The sequence below is a fragment of the Nicotiana sylvestris genome, chromosome 6, assembly GCF_000393655.2.
Source record: "Nicotiana sylvestris chromosome 6, ASM39365v2, whole genome shotgun sequence".
NCBI classification, from domain to species: Eukaryota; Viridiplantae; Streptophyta; class Magnoliopsida; order Solanales; family Solanaceae; genus Nicotiana; species Nicotiana sylvestris.
Window position 1 is genome coordinate 59,866,854 of NC_091062.1, and position 18,622 is coordinate 59,885,475.

The following is an 18,622-nucleotide window of genomic DNA, read 5'->3' on the forward strand; positions in this document are numbered from 1 at the left end:
TTTTTGAAAACTCAAATTCGAATTCAAAGCTTCAAAACTTTTTAATGGTTGTCAATGGTGGAATCGTGGGTGGATGCAAGATACGTGTAGTAGGGGGTGTGATGTGGAGAGAGAAACGTGGGGGACTGAAAGATATGTTAGAGTAATTTTAGGACACTAATTATTATCATTAATTCCCTTAAAATGTACATAAATGGTAATTGGGTATATAAAATATAATTATAATAAAATTTAAGTAGGGAGGGTAATATAGTTTCATATAGTGTATAGGAATGTAAAAATTTCTTTTTTAATTAAAAAAATTGAGGTGTTTGATTGGAACATTTTCAGGAGGAAATTTCTTTTGATTGAAAATTGTCTTGATGTACTTCTTTTTAAGAAGTTTTTTGAGAACCAGAACAGAACTTTTCAAGAAACGAGTACGGACACTTTTTGTCCAACTAATTATCATTTTTTTAGTCTCGCAATATCAATAAATTTGATTTCGTCCTTGTATAATTTGTCTAAACACATTTAATCCTAATTTAATTGAGATATATACTTACAATTCAACTGCTTGCGATTCTTCACAAATTTAATGAATTATTAAATATTACACCATATAATTATCCATGTATTATGTAAAAAATTTACTGTACCCCATACTCGAGATTAATATAATTTTAAAAATATACTAATATATTTCCTAATTCATTAGGGTTTCTGGCTTTCTATCATCAAGTCAGTAACTTCCTTGACCTTCCAACACTAAGTAGGTGTCAGCCCCCATACATGATCGTGAAGATATGCACAAAAAAATAATACTAGATAAATAAGAATTAAATGTTCAGAAAACATAAAACTGAATTAACTAAAAATTAATTACTAACATATCACAAGGACGAAAAGTTCGATAGCCTTTTTAAAAAAACTCCCCAAAAAGCTATCCTAGTTGCCATTATTTTCATCTTGAAAACTGTTTTTAAAAGAATAAAAAGAGAAAGAAAATAGACATGAAAATGGACTGACCCTTGGCTTATTAGCCATCTATTTGCTGTTATTAGCTTCCGTGCCTTTATGCATTTCCTCAAAGTGGGCCCACATGGTAGAGTGCTCCACTCCAAGTCTCCAATTATCTCCAACTCCTTGTAAAAAATATGGCAGTATGCTATGGCCCCTTGCTCTATCTGTATATCTTTGTCTTTTGGTGCACCTATATATCATGTCAACATCAATGGCGGCCAACAATCTGCATCTTTCACTAGTATTTTATGTAGTACCAAAAAAAAACAAGAGGCTAAAACAAAACTAGTAGTAAAAATCTATTCTTTTCTTTTGTTGGGTGGATAATAGTGGAGACCAACTTTCTAGAAAAGTGAAATAAATAGTAATTTAAAATAAAAGAGCATTGCTTTCAGTAACTGTTTTAAGATGCTTAAACTACAATTATTATTACAGTACATGTGAATTGATATATCCCACATGGAGAGTGGTGGCGTTTCCTATTTTTGATCTTTTTAAGATTTTTTTCAAGATTCGCATAAAATTGTCTATCTCTGGCTTTAATGAGTGGAGAATCTGCGTTTGTCTCATTTCAGCTACTGGGGTTCATCAAGAATGAGGTTTTGAGCTCTATTTTTGGGTGAAAATTTGGCTCTTTGGTTGCTTGGTTTGACTTCTTATGTAAATTTGAGTTCAAGGTAATTCGTCTTGATTCTGTGAATCCAGTGAAAGATTGTTGCTTTTTGTGTTTGGAGCTTACTATAAGAGCTGAGATTTGCACCATACTCAACGTTTGAAATTTTAATTTGCTGAGCTCCAAGGTTCATAAATGAAGAATCTTGGTTAGAATTTCTGATTTTTGGTTTGATAATTTGGACTAACTTTGTAAATTTTCATATGATATGTTTTGAGTTAGAAAAGGGTGAAAGTTGAATTTCTTGTCCTTTTCTTTTGGGGGTTATCTTAGTAGTTAGAATTGAAAAAGCTGACCTGATAATGATGAAAAGTTTCAAGCTTTGTAGTTCTTGAAAGTGGGAAACAAAAAGTCGGATATAGAAGAATTTATTTGAAGGGTCGGATTGAACTTTTGTGGTGGTGATGGAGAAACAGATTAGCTTTCGTGGGGTGATGGAGAAACAGCAGAGTTTTCGAAACGGGACGATTGAGAAACAGAAGAGCTTTAGAGGGTTGATGGAAAAACAGAAAAGCTTTAGGATAGCAATGGAGAGGCAGCTGAGCTTTGGTGGTGGTGAGAGGAAGAGGGGTAAGGAATCACCAGGGAAAAGAGGAGATTCTCCACTTCACTTGGCAGTTAGAGCAGGGAACGTAGGGAAGGTGAAAGAAATTGTTCAAAAGCTTGATAATAGCAAAGGCATCAGTGATTTGTTATCTAAGCAAAACCAGGAGGGTGAGACTGCTCTGTACGTTGCGGCGGAGAATGGCCATACCTTGGTTGTTGAAGAGTTGTTAAAACATTTAGACCTTCAGACGGCTTCTATTCTGGCGAGAAATGGTTATGATGCATTCCATGTTGCAGCAAAGCAGGGTCATATTGGTGAGTCTTTGTGCCCACAGAAAAGGAAAAAAAGAGAACATTTTCCTTCCTTGGTTTTGAGTCAATGATTCCTTCTAGTACAGATTGTAATCCTCGGGAGATAATGCGTATGTTTTATTTGTACGATGCACTTGGCACTGGTTGATTTTCACATGCTACCTATTGCTGCTGTTAGCCCCCCATTTAGAGCAACTTGCATCCTTGATTTTTTCTTCTAAAACCTTTAAATTAAGCCTGCTCTTGTGCAGATTACTTGTAGCTTCAGTAAAATACTAGATAACTTATCTTAAAAATATGTTTCCATTTGAAGACTGCATATAAAGCATGTTCTTCCATAATAGAAAACTAGAGGACAAGACTAAGTTCAGAGCAACCAAAGCTAACTTTCCTGCCGTTGGCCACTATCAAATTATGAAAAATTGGGCTGTTAAGATCATATTGCGATGTTATAGCAGATAGATGCTGAAGGATGCTAATATGTATTTTCCTTGCATCTGAGTGCAAAACTTTCGCTTGGAGGGGGCGGTCCAAGTTATTCAAGATTAGTGGTGCAAAGTTTCTCGGCCATTTGATGTAGGATTACTCAGTTCTATTTCTCAGTAGGGGTGGGAAGGTATATAAGTTAGTGGTAGTGTGACACAGTGGAACGACTGCTGTATATATCCTGTTAATACATGAAATAGAAAAGCAGCAGTTTTGAAAATTTAAAATTAAGAAAGCTGTTAAGAGATAACTATGCAATTATGTCACAGAACAAAATCGTCCTAGGAGAGGGTGAATTTAGCATCTGCACAAATAATGAATTACCTGAAGTGAGCATTTTGTAGATACACAAGGACCTACAGAATAGTGTGTCTTGTGGTGGCATAGAAGTTGAAAGGGTTTGAGCTGGAATTACTTTTATTCATATCTGTAGGAGTCAAAATGGCTTGAACGAGATTCCGTCCTGCAAAGATTGTCCAGATCCTTAAAATAAGTTGTACCTTTAGATCATCTACTTGAAATTCTATATTGATACATTCATTCCGTAAACCTTTTTCCCAATAAAAATTTTTGAAGCTAAAAATAGTAAAAATATTAATTGAGTTAAAAGTGATACATGTCTATCCCTTAAAAATGATTTCCTGTTAAGAGAAAATAAATAAAAAAATGTCAGAAGCCTGAAACAATGATTACTTGTTTAAAGAAATATATAGTTGTTTGATTGGAGAAACATCACAAAAAGTGGTTAGTTTATTCTTCTGCAGGAATTAAAATTAAAGATAAATCTTATGGAATGGACATGATGTATCCTTCTGAAACTATTGTTTACACTAGCCCATGAAGTACATGATTTTATCATTCTTTGGGGGCTTTGCGAATCATTTTCATTTAGGTTTCCGCAACTATTCTGCTCACCAACAAATTCCCAAAATTGGTCAGCTTAACACTTCTTTTGCTGCTTCCTAGTCCTGATTGTCACACCCAATTAGCCATGTTGTTCATGGATGTTACTGCTTTCTGGAACCAAATGATGCTAAGATTCCTGGCGTCATAGCTAGAATCACATCCAATTACGATGTTAACCAACACTGAGTGCAATGAATAGCGATATTTCTTGCCGTCCCTTGTTCACTTGAAATTGGTTATGCTAATTCTTTGTTTCTTCTCTGCTGAAACTTGAGGATATCCTTTTTCTTCGTCCTCGTTTTTAAGTTTCCTATCTGTTTGAGTATCTAAATAAAGCGTGAACTTGATAAACTGCCTTGTGAAACTAGACCAGGTTGATCTTGAGCAGCTTGTCAATACCTTAGCTACTCAATTCCTCCTCCCCCCCCCCCTCTCCCCAATAAATGCTGTATTTTCAGTACAGCTTAGTTTTGATGAACGTTTTTGATCTTTAAGGTTCCTTGCCAAGGGGGTAGCCTCACGATCAGTGGAGTTGGAATGGACCATGGGGGGGATCAGGGTTCAAATTCTACCAGAGGCAAAAAAAGTTAGGGGATTTCTTTCCATCTTTTTAAGGTGGATAGAGTGACCCGATACCTTTACTGATACGACCAGGTACCCCTGGATTAATCAAGATGTGCACGAGCTGGGTCATGTACTACCTTTATCATAAAAGAACGAAGATGGAACTTTAAGATTGCTTGAGCTTGACGATTAAACTTATTTACTTCATGAGAAAAAGACTCATTAAGCTAAACACTGTTACTCACAGTTTCGAGTTAGGCTATTACTAGTATGATTTAATTTGTGCTTAGCCTCTATTGTTTAAGTATATCAAAGCTTACAAACTTGTGATGACAAGTGAAATAAATTTAAATTCTTGATTCTGGATCGCTTGTTATTTTCTGAAGCTTGTTCTGAGTAACAATTGTTAAATTGGAATTAAGATGCTTCTTTCTTATTTCTACTCTCTAAAAGTATTTTCTGGGATTACATTGCAGAGGTACTGAAGGAACTGTTGCATTCATTTCCAAACCTAGTGATGACAACAGATTCGTCTAATTCTACAGCCTTACATACAGCAGCTGCTCAGGGGCACCTTGATGTAATGAATCTCCTTCTGGAGATTGACTCAAACCTTGCGAAGATAGCTCGTAACAATGGCAAGACTATTCTTCATACAGCTGCAAGAATGGGACACTTGGAAATAGTTAGATCTCTTCTAAGCAAAGATCCTGAGATTGGCTTTAGAACGGATAAAAAAGGCCAAAGTGCCCTGCACATGTCTGTAAAGGGTCAAAATGTTGATATTGTGTTTGAATTAATCAAACCAAATCCTGCTGTATTGGCTTTGGAAGATAACAAAGGAAACAGAGCACTTCATGTTGCAACTATAAAGGGACGGCCACAGGTTGGTCTCAGTTTATTAACTATTATTTCTTGTAAACTAGTGACTTCCAGAAAGTTGAGGGTCTTAATGTGTTTAAGGTGAACTAGTGATATGTGCTTTGTATGTCGAAGTCAAATGTATCTGAATTTAGGCAGAACTGTTCATTTTGTTAATCACATTGAAAATTACTACTTCTGTGAAGAAAGAAAAAGTGGTGGGTGAGTTTATGGAGGAAAACTTTTTGTTGTATCGTGGAGATGGTTGCAGATGCTGGATAAGCCTGATATCTGCAAGATAAGCTAATATTCAGCTGGTAATTTTGATGCCCCCTGAAAACAAGAAAGCTGACACGAGTTACTGCTTATAAGGACGAAGGGTTTCTTGCTTACTTTCTTAGGATTGACATTTTCTCGGTACTTTGTTTTTTTACCCATGAAACTCCTAAAAAAGGTTACAGTTTTTAGAAACTATGCAAACTCAGTTTTTCAAATCTTTCTAAAACTAAAAAATCCAAATCGTTAGTTTTTGAGTTTTAGAATGATTTCAAAACTGAGTTTGGAAGTCTTAAAAAAAGGTTCTCTTTTTCAAGATTAGCTCAAACAAACACTTGTTGCAAAAGCACAAAGACTGAGTTTGCATACTCAAAAATGCAAAAACTTCAAACAAGCAGCGCTAAGAATCAAAGCTACTCGCATAGAGAAAAAAGGAAAAAAAGATCAAGCTACTCAGAGTTTTAATAATTTATGTGTGAATCTGATGTTCCCGTGGGATTATACTGGGTATGTTGTTGTTGTTTGTGTAAATCTGATGTTGCTCAGGTTTACGTGAGAATTCTTTTGCTTTTGACATAGATTTTGTAACTAGGTTCTTCCATTGACTATATATGCATGCTCAATATAGTAACCCAACGTCTTATTTAGTGTACTCTGTTTTTAGCATTCATGTTAAGATCTTGTAACTAGGTTCTTTTATTGAATACATATGCATGCTCAATATAGGAACCATACACCTTATTCTGTGCATTCTCTTTTTAGCATTCATCTTGAAACTTAACTACGTATAATTGCAGATGGTACAATGTCTAATATCAATTGAGGGCATTGATCTCAACGCCGTCAATAAGGCTGGAGAAACAGCTCTTGATATTGCAGAAAAGTCTGGATCTCTGCAGCTCGTTTCCATTTTAAAGGAGGCAGGAGCTACCCATTCTAAAGATCACGGGAGGCCTCCCAATGCTGCGAAGCAACTCAAGCAGACTGTCAGTGACATAAGGCATGATGTGGAGTCCCAACTCCAACACAGTCGTCAAACTGGCTTCAAAGTGCGGAAAATTGCAAAAAATGTGAAAAAACTCCACATTAGTGGTCTTAACAATGCCATCAACAACGCGACAGTTGTTGCTGTCCTTATTGCTACTGTAGCTTTTGCTGCCATCTTCACTGTACCTGGCCAATACGTTGAGGAAAAAACAGATGGGGTTTCACTCGGTGAAGCACACATAGCTAGGAAAGCGGCATTCATAATCTTCTTCTTGTTTGACAGTATGGCCTTGTTTATTTCCATTGCTGTTGTCGTAGTACAAACTTCTGTGGTGGTGATTGAACAAAAGGCAAAGAAGCAACTCATGTTTTGGATAAACAAGCTCATGTGGGCAGCTTGCCTCTCTATTTCAATTTCCTTTATTTCACTCACATATGTGGTGGTTGGAGACAAGGAAAAAGGGCTTGCTATCTATGCAACTGTCATTGGTAGCACCATAATGCTCACTACTATTGGTTCCATGTGCTATTGTGTGGTTCGACATAGGCTAGAAGAGTCGAAGATGAGGAGCATAAGGAGGGCTGAGACTCATTCACGTTCATACTCGATGTCCGTGGCATCAGATACAGAGCTTTACAGTGAAAGCTACAAGAGGATGTATGCAGTATAGGAAGAAATAAAAGTCAGCTAAATTTCTGCCCCAAGGTATCAATCCTGGAGATGTGTAAATAGCATTATGAGTGAATATATGCAGATTCTAAACCCTCAAGTCTGATGAACTTGTAGCAATGGCATCAGATAACAAATTGTGTGAGGAACAGAAGGGTCTATGCAGTTAGGAACAGATGAGGAGAAACTTTAAATAAAGTGCAATAATGACGAGGTGATCCACATCTGCACAATTCTCTAACTGCTTCAGCCACTAAATTCCTTACCATCTGAGGTGACATATATGCTTGGAAGTTCAAGATGAAACTTTAGCAAATCCTTCCCATGAATTTAATAGGTTGAAGGCAAACTATCATGGAGTTTACTACCTACCTACAATTGCTACTACCAGACTGCGACTGGATGACAAGAAGGTGCAGATGGCTGATATTCAGTTGCTTTTGCCTATACATAATCCACTCCTTAGAAAAGTGTACTAAACAAAATTTGTTATTATATAATTCATCATATCTATTTCCTGTGGTAATGAAGTTCCATCTTTTTCCAGCTTTTATTTGTTGGGAATTTTCTGTCGGCTTCGCGAAAAGCATCAATATTGAGCTAGTTCTGTAGCCTTCTTCCTGATCCACAGTAACCTACTTCTGGATATAAGGTGTTGATTGCGGCGAAAATAAGGCATCAGAAGAACACTATTATGTGATTCCAAAAAGCTTAACCAAAAATCAAATTTACAATACAAAATTGGTAACACTAGAACAAACAAATTGTCCTCTTGGTGAAGCACAAACAGATTTCCAGTGATCACAACCAAAAGTTGATCATAAGTCTTCAGTCAAAGATAAGTATTTAGGACCTGATTCCAACAAAAAATGGATGAGCAAATCTTATACTTTTTGGCAACATTCTCTGAGCGGGAAAACAAGCTTTTATACTAATTGTGTATGAGTATTTACATCAAGATCCTATCAAGTATTGACAGCAAAGAAAATCCAAACTGGTTGGAATCCTCTGGTGATGCAACTGTATTTGTAGCTTCTTAGGTTTTCATGTAGATATCAAGGAACTCGAATGTTTTGATGGTCTTTCATCTTATTCGAGGTATTGCCAACATGTTTAAGTGCAGACCTATGATGGGAGCTTCCTTGGTTACTCCTACTGTTCTTTGAGTTCACGCGAACTGCATCAGGTGTGAAGCTGTGGCGCACATGTACTTGATGTGTTCTGGCCTCAGTTGACTGACTCGATTTAATACTGATCATCAAAATCACCTCTTTGTCTCTTGTATCCTCAGACCACCAGCTTTGAGGAATACCATCAACAGAATCTCCTAATGACTGGCTATCCTCATGACGAACTAAGATCTCAGCGGCTTGATCAGGTTTGATGATGCCAGCCGCAGGTGTGACCTGAATCAGAGAATCATTAGGTGGCATTTAGTAAAGGCCCATTTTCAGTTCCAGAAAAGTATATGTTAAAGCGAAGGAGAATGACAAAGCATTAGATAGATTAGGAATCAACTAAGAGAAAATGGACTTGCTTGGCTGGTCAGATTTGATTAATGCTTTCTCCATCAGTTTTCTTTCTAACTATGTGCATATCACAATGAAGGGACTCCCTAACATATCCTGTATGACTAGAGAAGAGGTAATACTGTTCAATATTTCCATGAGCATCCATTTGTTGTTTCATGTAGGATGAGAAAGTATAAACCCAAATTAAGAGCATCTAGGAAATGAAGTATCACCTCAAGCCACCTGGGAAAACCAAAGGAACCTCTGGGATGATACTCTGATGCTTGCCCATCCTCTTTGGCAGGGGACCGACCACAGCAGGTCAACTGGAAGAGAACTTTGTCTTCTCTACTTCTGTTGGAAATTTTTAAGCTGAATGTGTCCTGATTCTGAAGAACAATTTGGGTGGTGCTAACATCTGTCTCTGGGATATAATGTAGTTCTTCCAGTATAGACTTGATTCTATCATTGTTCTGGAAAATATTCCCAAACTCTTGTCTCCTTACTGATCTATCAATATGAGCAAGTTCAACATCAAACTTGCACCTTACAGGTTTATGATCACTTTCTGTTACTTCCATGCAACCCTCGTACCTATCACGTAACAGAGAAGTTTCAAGGTGAAGCGAGAAAAGTAAATATGAAAACGCCTCCCCCCCCCCCCCCCCCCCCAAAAAAAAAGGACCTACTGTATAATGGAGGCAACAACAGGGCACCCTAAACTGCACTCCGCAGTAGTACTTGACCGGTTGTCTCGATACAATACTCGATCACACCAAGCTGGAATTCGTTTCTTCTCTCCTGAATCATATCCTAAAGTGGAAAAAGGAAAGTAATGTCAATGCTTTTGGTTAGCTCATACATTATGTAGGACTATTCAAAAAGCACAATCTTAATTTGGTCCTTGAAACAAACCCTTGTCATCATTATCCTTAACAAAATGAAAGGAAAAAAAGTTCAGTCACATTCTATATCATTACAAATATGCCTCACCTCCTAATCCTGGTTTCCCCCTTTCAAACTTGTAAGTTGGAGGAAATCTGATGATTGCTTCGCGCATTCCTTGGAAAACTTTTCCAGATTTCATTTCTGCTCTTAATTGATCTCTCTCTCGAAGCCAATCAAAGCTTCTTTGCGAGACAAAGTCCCTTGCTTCGTCATAAGATATCCCGAAAAGACGATAATTGAAATCACCAAAGAAAATCACCATGTCAGCTTCAGCAAGGTCAAGCTTTCCCTCATCAGAATTAATTGCTGCAGCCTGTTGTAGATGAGAAGGTGTCACTTGAACTGAATTAGACTGTAAAATCACTTAAAACAGAATTGGAATTGCACATTCATACATTTGTACCACGAAGCATTTGAGCAGCAGATGAAACGCCAACTGCAAGAGAGAGGACCCATGGCAAGCCAGAAGAGTAAAGCAGCCATAGTAAATATGTGGAGAAGACAACAGTGCAATAGAAAAACAGGTATCGCAGCATACCAGCAGCATTGTTGAGAAGGTTAGAAGACCGAGTGAAGGACATTGTTCGATATATATGGTCAAAATCAGCATTGCGACGATTTACTGCTTCCAAATGAGCAGCCAAGTGACAGTTTACAAAGCACATTATTCGATCAAATACTCTTAACCTCAGACCAACGCCACCCTGCATTGTAAGTGTGTAACATGACAGAATTATGCAAGCCATTTCATTGTTCCCCTTATAAAGGCAAGAAACAATAATTTAGTAGAGCAAGCAGCTTTATGTCTTGAGCATCAGTGGTATGAGTTCTAGTGTAAGCAAACCAACATGGCCCAGCGTTATCGAGAAAAGTTTTTGTTCCTTAGTCTTTCTTGTGCACTTTTTTAAGTCTACTTAGTCTATCTTAGTGGGCTTGATTGGCAGGGTAAGGGTCTTTCGCATTCTTATCTAAAAAAGAGTAAGAGGGTAGTTCCCTCAATTGTGGCATCGCCTTCATCATCCCTCGGACAGGTTGATGAGCTTTTGGACAATTCGATATGAGCATCAGACAGTGTTATTTTTTATACAAGTTAACAATATCAGGGAGAAAGGTACCTTGTTACCAATTGCACGTCCTAAACCACATGCAACTGCTCCAACATCAAGGTCTCCAACATGTTTTCTGAGAGATTTTCTCACCCTGAGTTAAATATTATTGATGCAGAAAATGAGTAAAAAAGTACAAAATAGGTTTAGAGCTTGAGGGAGAGATATTTCACCCCAATTCAGCTAGAAATATAATACTTTATGAAGGATGCAGTCCTTAGGATGTATAGTTTGGGACTTCAGCTTACAAAGAGAAAACATATCACTAAAAGATACATTCACAAGCTCTTACCAGATAGCAATAAGCAATGCAGCTAGTTGCCTTGATCCTACACGTTCGAAAGTTGATCCTTCATCCAATGCCTTCCCTATTGCGTCCTGCCACCATTGCCCCATCGCACTTCCTTCCAATCCTACCTACAGTTTGACATGAGTGGTAATGCTGTGCACATGACACAAGACTAGGAAAGTATCAGGCTACACTATCCGCATGTGCGCCAGATTATGTATTCCCTAATATCAATACTATCATAGCAAAAGTCAACAAATGATTGACTTGGAAATATCAAAAGTGATGCAAAGTGAGTAAACCGACACCATTTCTTTCAAATTGAAGTCAAGCATTAAAGACATTTAGTACACAACTTCTTTCGTCAGTAATTTGTTTTATAAAATGCACAAGTTCCTTCTGTGGATCTGGAAATTTTACTCACCAATCAGACACAGGAAAATACATCTACGGTAGAGCATCTTAGTGTTAGCTATTTTGTGCCCTCCAATCTCTTGATCATGTTTCAGGGATTAGCTGAGCAAGTAGAGACACAGTGTCAAGGAGACAGATCAACGAAAGCGCAGAACTACTTGTAGATTGCAACACATTATCATTCTCTCATGACAGTAAAGCCTGTTAACTCTTTAAGCTACCAGGATTCTTGACTTCTTTTCTTCTAAATAACAGACTGATCAAGTTCTCTATTTTTTTTTTGTTTCTGGGTCCATTTTCGCCAAATGGCACAACTACTGGTTGCATACGGCTTTAAAATTTCTTATATAGCTGGACCTCCTGTAACATGTTGAAGGTGAAATAACTTACAGTTTCTTTTGCAGCAGACATTGCAAGAAAACCAGCTCCCATTTCGACTTCTTGCAACCCAGCCACTACTATTCCAACATCTGAAACTGCCGAACCAAGCCAAGCTGAAAGCGCTTCCTGCGAAACTCTTCCCTGACCAACATTCCAGGTGCTAACTAAAATCCTGAAATTTTCTTTTCTGGTGTACAAATGTTCTTTCTCAGCTAACTCTGGTCGTATTATGTTATCAATAGGTCCTGGAGAGGCAAGACTCCATCCACGTATACCACCATGAGTAGCCAAGCTGAAGAGATAGTTATCCCCAACTACCATTTTTACTACAGGCCCGTTGTGAGCAACCCAACCAGCTAGAAAGTTTCCTTCGAGATCCAGCATCTGTACCATGCCACTTACATAGCCAACCCATATTCGAGAACCATGAATGCATAAGCATAAAACAGCACAAGGATGGTGATGGAAATCTTGCAAACGGTTTCCATTTCCATCCCACTGCACAAGTAAACCATTTGAACACCCACTCCAAATCATTCCATCAGCTGCAATCACAAGGGCTTCTGTTTTCTTACTGTCTTCTGCAAATGCTCCTGCCCCCTTTGTAGCAACTCGGCGAACAGCTTCTGCTGCTCCCATTATAGCATTGCGTGACCGCTGCAGAAAGCTACTTCCTTGTGACTTTTCCTTTTTAGATTTTGTTACAAACTTGGCATTCATCTCATCCTCTGTTGCTTGGTCTTGCACTGATGACATGTCAACTCGATTTTCAATTTGACCTTCTGCATTGTAAACTTTAAGGAGTTCCCTTGTACGTGCATCCCTGCAGTTTCCCAACTATCAGGGTAATTAGGAGTGATGATTTATTAGCAAAGGAAGTCTTTGCCTATTCTCTTAACTAACTAATGAATAAGAAATGCACACACAATCATTCAGATGGAAGCAATAAAGAGGAACCTACCATAATGAGAAGGATGCTGATCCAGCTGCCCACACTTTTGCTCTTATATGATCAGACAACAAGCACTTCACATCAGAAGATGAGATGTTACAGACACCATTAATTGTAACTTGGCTCCTAAGGTCAATGAATGACCTTTCCACAAGTAAAGCAGCCATGTGTTTTTCTTCCGGTGATAGAGAGAGAGATTTTTCAACAGATTCCCATGGCCAAACCCTAATGTTACCACCCTCGGACCCTGACCATATATCACCTGGATATGCAAGTAAACAGTCACAAAAGCCGTCTACAAAGAAAATTAGGAACAATATATTCACCATTAATGTTATGACATAAGCTTACAACTGAGATTCTCAACTACCAGTAAGACGAAATAACACATAATCAATGATGTAGCTGCAAGCCGGCAACTAATGAATAAAAGTTCCAGAGTATAACCTGGAAAATTTAACTTCAAAAAAAGAATTCAACAAGTGTTCTCAATGATTATTGTGAGACTTCATGTACAAAACTTATAGCTATAGAGAAATTATGGAGTGGAATGACAAAGCGGCCTTGTGTGCAATCAGCAAAAAAGGACAATTGAAGGTCAATTAGCGGTCCAGATAACTGGCTTGTTGGTAATCTCAGACGCATCAAGAAAGACACTTGGCCTAGCATTATTTTCGATATCAAAGTTGCTTAAATGCCCAAATGAAACTTCCTGTCATATGTACCATGCAAGCACATCAAATAGTTAGGATTCGAGAACCTTGTCTTGATCAACATTGTTACCACAAAGGAAATAAAAGATTCTTACTCTCTTTACAAGCAAATAAGCTCTTTATTCTCCTATGTCCTAATTTCCAAGGGCTGCTAACTAGAAATGATATAACCCAACCATAAGCTAACAGAATCTAGGAGCACAAACAAGAATTTCAATAGGCTGATTAATCATAAACGTTGATGGGGATCATAGTTTTCTTTTCAAAAATGAATTACAAATGCTAGCAAGGAAAGGTTGGTATTACCATAAGAAGACATGACCATAGAAAGAACAGAACCACGATGAGCCTGCCAGGAGAGGCCTTCCTTGAAAGGAGATTCATCAGCATTTGATTGGTCCATCTTCCAGGACCTAATCTTGCCATCTTTGTGTCCACTCCATATCAACCTACTCCCACTATCAACCATCAAGCATAATGTGGGTGTTGTATTTGCCGACTCGTGAAATGGTGCGGCATCCTCATCTCCTCTCCTTGCCCTTTCTCCAATTCCCATTCCTGGCTTATACTGATCTGAAAAATTCCATACTCTTATCCCACATTCTAGTCCTGCCCATAATTGTGTCTCTGTACAGGCTATCGTCCTCAAAAATTTTCCAACCTGTATTCACGTTAATTTTTGTTACTATAAATTGGGAAAAGAAAGAAAAAGTTTTTTGAAAAAAACACAGAATGATGAATGCTAAACAAAACACACACACTTTTTAGTTCCGATTCATCTGACAATCAAACAAAAATGACATCAAACTTATGGAAAGTTTTGCTCAGCAGTAGTGTTTAAGAAACAAATGAAATCTAGCTTCATCATTGCTCTTCTCTTCCATATCCTACTTATGTCATTTCCTCGACAAACAATAAAAAAAGGATGGATAATTAAGACTTCAAATGTCTTATTATTTGGGTTTTGAAAATAGAAACAAGTGCAACTTGCATCAGTTGAAATTATAGTTTCGACTATTTTAATTAACCTTAAAATTTTTAACTATGTTCCATTTAGTCCTAAACATCAAACAAATTGATAAATTAAAAAGCTCTAGAAAGAAAAGAACATCTTGAAAATAAGCAATTTTTAAGACTACTTTAGCGCCTAGCCTAAAGTACACCTTATGCTCATGAACGTGTAACCATCTCTCGCCTAACCTATCCTCCTCCATCTCTCTAGTCCGACGAGCATTAGTAAAGGAATTACGCCCAAGAGTGCGGCCTAGTGGTTAATGAAGTGGGTTGAGAACCATTAGGTCGTCTCAGATCAATCCCACTAGAGACAAAAATAGTTGGCGATTTCTTCTCATCTATTCAAGCCTTGGTGAACAAAGTTACCAAGTTACATGTTGCTAGTAGGAGGTACCAGGTCAAGGTGTGACCAAGCTAGCCCGACACCACAACTATTAAAAAAAGGAGTAGTAAGGAAATTTTCACCCGTTGTCCATCGACCAGACCTTTAGGTCCTGACACACCCTCGGCGGACAAATGCTTAGGTTTTCGGGGCATTGGGTTCTGATCACCAATATTGTTTGCATTACTCAAGGTCAAAAAGAAAATGAATATTGATAATTTATATCATGGACTCTGGAAATTTCTCCAAGGGTACCCCTAGGATAATGTGGCTTCGTCCCTGTGGACTCCGACAAATTTGGGATTGAGGCATACATATCTAGCAGTAGTTCTTGTAACATATAATTTCCTCACCTGGGTTTCTCTTAGGGGGTGAGGTCTGAGTTCATGGCAAGATGGACGAGAGGGATGAACAGAGGCACGAGTTGGCACTTTAAAAATCCCAGCTCCACCACCACTTCCAATAAACTCCGGCAACGGCTGTTGCTGTCCTTGATTAACATTATCCGACACATCTCCCATCGTCAGCCCGATACCTGCATCAAACACCTGCCCTGACGTCGAAATATAAGGATAAAAATCTTCATCACCGTCAGAAGAATCGTCGTCATCGTATATTAACCCGTGATTATTGTTATCGATGAGGTTTGTGGGAATATCAAAGCTGTGATGTCGGAACTTGTGGTAACGCTTGTGGTGAGTTCCGGTATTGGTACGAAGCTGGTGGCTGTATGAATGAGCCTTTTTACGCGGTGCTGGCTCCATGCTCAGACCTTCCAATGCATGTTTTTCGTCATCCTCAAATTTTTCTTCCTCCATGGAATTAATTATAAAGGAAAAGATACGTATAACAATATAGCGGAAAAGCTTTATGAATTATTCTAAACGTGAACTAATTAAGACTGAAGAAAATGGGGATATGAAGGAAATGTGTTTGAAGAAGAGAGAGCAAATGTGGGGGGTGGGGGTGTGGAAGAGGAGGGCAGGTGGGTGTAGTGGACATGCATGAGAAGAAGAGAGCAGAGCGCGGAAGGTAGTTTTGAGGAGAATGGCGAAGCTTTTGTTGGTATCGTACGGACAAGAATATTTTGTCATTTTTCCTCTTCTCCCAAGTCTCACTGTGCGCGTATTTTCTAGGCGATGTTATATTGCAAGAAGAATTAATTAAAATTGCATAATCCTTAAGATTACATAGGACAAATTAAAATTGTTATATTATCAACGTAATTTAACTTGTTATTGCAATTTTGTTACTACTTTATTTTTTCGATCAATTAATATTATCATAGCGATTTAACTATAATTATCGTAAAGAGTAATTGATTTAATTGTATAAGCATTTTGTAGACTATTAGGGGTCGTTTGGTAGGCACTATTAGAAACTGGCAAAAATCCGTCCTGGAATACCGGCCGAAATTGATCGGTATATTAGCAAAATTGACCGATTTTTGATCAATTTTATTTCGTCGGTATAAGCATGGTAATCATACAAACCGAAATCGGTCAATATTTCAGACTAACAACAATCGAATGGTTCAGCCAAAAGTTGACTACCTTTATTTGACATCCAACCTTGAGAAAATTAATATACCGACCAAAGTCGGTCAGAACTTAAAAAAATAATTTTTGTTTTGTAAAATAGCGACCGATATCGGTCACTAAATTAAATTTAAATATTTTTTAAAAATGTGAAATACCTACTAATATCGGTAGTGTTACAATATTCTTAAGTAAAATTTGATTTATCGACCAATTTCGATCGATACTTTTAATTGTCGGGGCTTGAAAATTTCATTTATCGACCGACTTCGCTCGAAAATATTAATTTTTGGGTTTCTCCTAATGTGTTTTCCGACCAAATTTCTCGGCCGACTTCGGTCGGAAGGTGGATGTTTTCTTGAAAGAAGTAGCAGAATATGGTTGTTTTAAAGCTACACCACCTGCAAAAAACAACCAAACAACCTAATATCTGCCAATCAACCATAAAATATCAAAATAACGCGTTCTAATGTTAACCGATCATAATACACCAATAACAACGCGTTCTAAACTTCAATCAATTCCAAAATACAAACTTTAAGTGCAAATTTCCAATAACAAACAATATCAACAATATATAGAGAGAGTTATTTGCAACAATTCAACATCAAACTATCACAAGTTCTAGAAAGAGTTTAGCAAACAAACACCTCCACTACTAGAAGCTTTATCGTCGGCACGGGTTGAAGGAGCACGAGGAGGAGGAGTAGCCTCTGTTGAAGACTCACGAGACCGGAGAATCGAAAAAGCCTCACTAGCAAGAAGATTGGCCAGCTGATCCTGAAGGCTATGAAACTGTTCATCTCTCTTTTCTTCTCCAGCCTTTGCATGTTCAAGCTCGGCAGAAGCTGCACGATCTTCTTCTCCATAGACGAAAGAGTCGACCTATCAAGTGCCTCGCCCTATGCAGAATGATCTTTCATAAGTGAAATAAAATGATTAAGAATGAATATTATTGTGTATCATTTTGTTTTACTTATGAGAATCTATAGTTTCGTATAACGCGTGTGGATGTAGTATTCTCACCTGATCAGTACTTCGTTCGAATACTTGATCAGTGGATAAATTGAAAAATCAGTTATATTCGATTAACCTAAAATATATTTTTGGTTACTTTATTTAACCTAGGACATGCATCATTAATCTTGAGTTTAAATGACTAGATGCTCTGGTATAATGAGTGCCTTAGTAATTCTCGAGGCAAATGTGTAGTCAATTGAGTTTTCGTATCTGTGTCTATATCCAATATCCTAAATCACATTTGATATTTTATGACTTGTGTATATGGCCCGTTTGTATTTTTGGAAGGTTTAGATGTGTTTTGAAAGAGAAATTCCAATGTTAGAGTTTAATGCTACAATTAATATTCTTGGTAAACAATCTTGGATCGGTATTTTAATGATTTTGGTAGGTTCGTATGATGATGTTGGACCTGTATGTTTAATTTGGCTCCTAGGTGACTCGAGACCTTTTTGGTGCTTATATGTGAAAGTTAGAAAATTTGAAATTATGAACTTTGAATTTTGGTTTGATGGTTGATTCTTGATTTTTAATGTTATTTTAATGTTTTGAGCCTTCGAGCGAGTTTATTTAAAGTTTATATACTTGTTAGGATATTTGGCTTAGGGCCTAGAAAAGTTTGGGTGAGTTTTCAATTGGTTCCGAACATTTTTCATGTGCTTTATTGTTGTTGAACCTGCGGTTATCGCACCCCTGATGAACATGTGTGTGGGCGCGAGGTCTCTCTCCTGTGGTAGGTAGGATCACATCTACGAGAAAGGGGAGCCAGGCAGAGTGTCGCATATGTGACTCTCTGGTGCGCAGGTGCGAGGCTGCATCTGCATGATGTTGGTTCGCACTTGCGAAGGGGCTTGACGCTAGAGTAATGTCGCATCTGCGCGACTTCGGTCACGAATACGGGTATCACCTTTGCAAAGGACATATGTATCGATGCATGATCACACCTATGAGCCTTATCTATTGTGCTTGCGGTATCGGACCTGTGATAAACCTGTCGTACCTTGACATCGGCAACTAAAATAAGGGGAAAGGTGTTACAACCCATATCCACATGTGTTAGTTCATGTCATA

The 18,622-nt window shown here is 37.9% G+C and overlaps 2 protein-coding genes across 4 annotated transcripts; one reads left to right on the forward strand and one right to left on the reverse strand.

Moving 5' to 3' along the window:
* Window positions 1–1,171: 1,171 nt before the first annotated feature.
* LOC104211139 (ankyrin repeat-containing protein At5g02620-like) lies at window positions 1,172–7,829 on the forward strand. The gene is made up of 3 exons (XM_009760150.2): window positions 1,172–2,536; window positions 4,966–5,375; window positions 6,424–7,829. The coding sequence occupies exons 1-3, from the start codon at window positions 2,080–2,082 to the stop codon at window positions 7,282–7,284; spliced, it is 1,728 nt and encodes a 575-aa protein (XP_009758452.1). The 5' UTR covers window positions 1,172–2,079; the 3' UTR covers window positions 7,285–7,829.
* Window positions 7,830–7,961: 132 nt separating this feature from the next.
* LOC104211138 (type I inositol polyphosphate 5-phosphatase 12-like) lies at window positions 7,962–16,067 on the reverse strand. Of its 3 annotated transcripts, XM_009760147.2 has the most exons (12): window positions 15,347–16,067; window positions 13,904–14,258; window positions 12,894–13,146; window positions 11,942–12,755; window positions 11,141–11,265; window positions 10,858–10,942; window positions 10,281–10,446; window positions 10,138–10,178; window positions 9,788–10,055; window positions 9,484–9,607; window positions 9,028–9,388; window positions 7,962–8,689 (listed from the first exon to the last, which is right to left on the reverse strand). In XM_009760147.2, exons 1-12 carry the CDS (start codon window positions 15,809–15,811, stop codon window positions 8,339–8,341), a joined length of 3,408 nt encoding a protein of 1,135 aa, XP_009758449.1. In that variant the 5' UTR covers window positions 15,812–16,067; the 3' UTR covers window positions 7,962–8,338. The 3 variants fall into 3 exon arrangements, with proteins under 3 accessions (XP_009758449.1, XP_009758448.1, XP_070006258.1); XM_009760146.2 differs by having other exon boundaries at window positions 10,138–10,446; XM_070150157.1 differs by lacking the exon at window positions 15,347–16,067 and adding an exon at window positions 14,359–14,437 and having other exon boundaries at window positions 10,138–10,446.
* Between the last annotated feature and the right edge of the window lie 2,555 nt (window positions 16,068–18,622).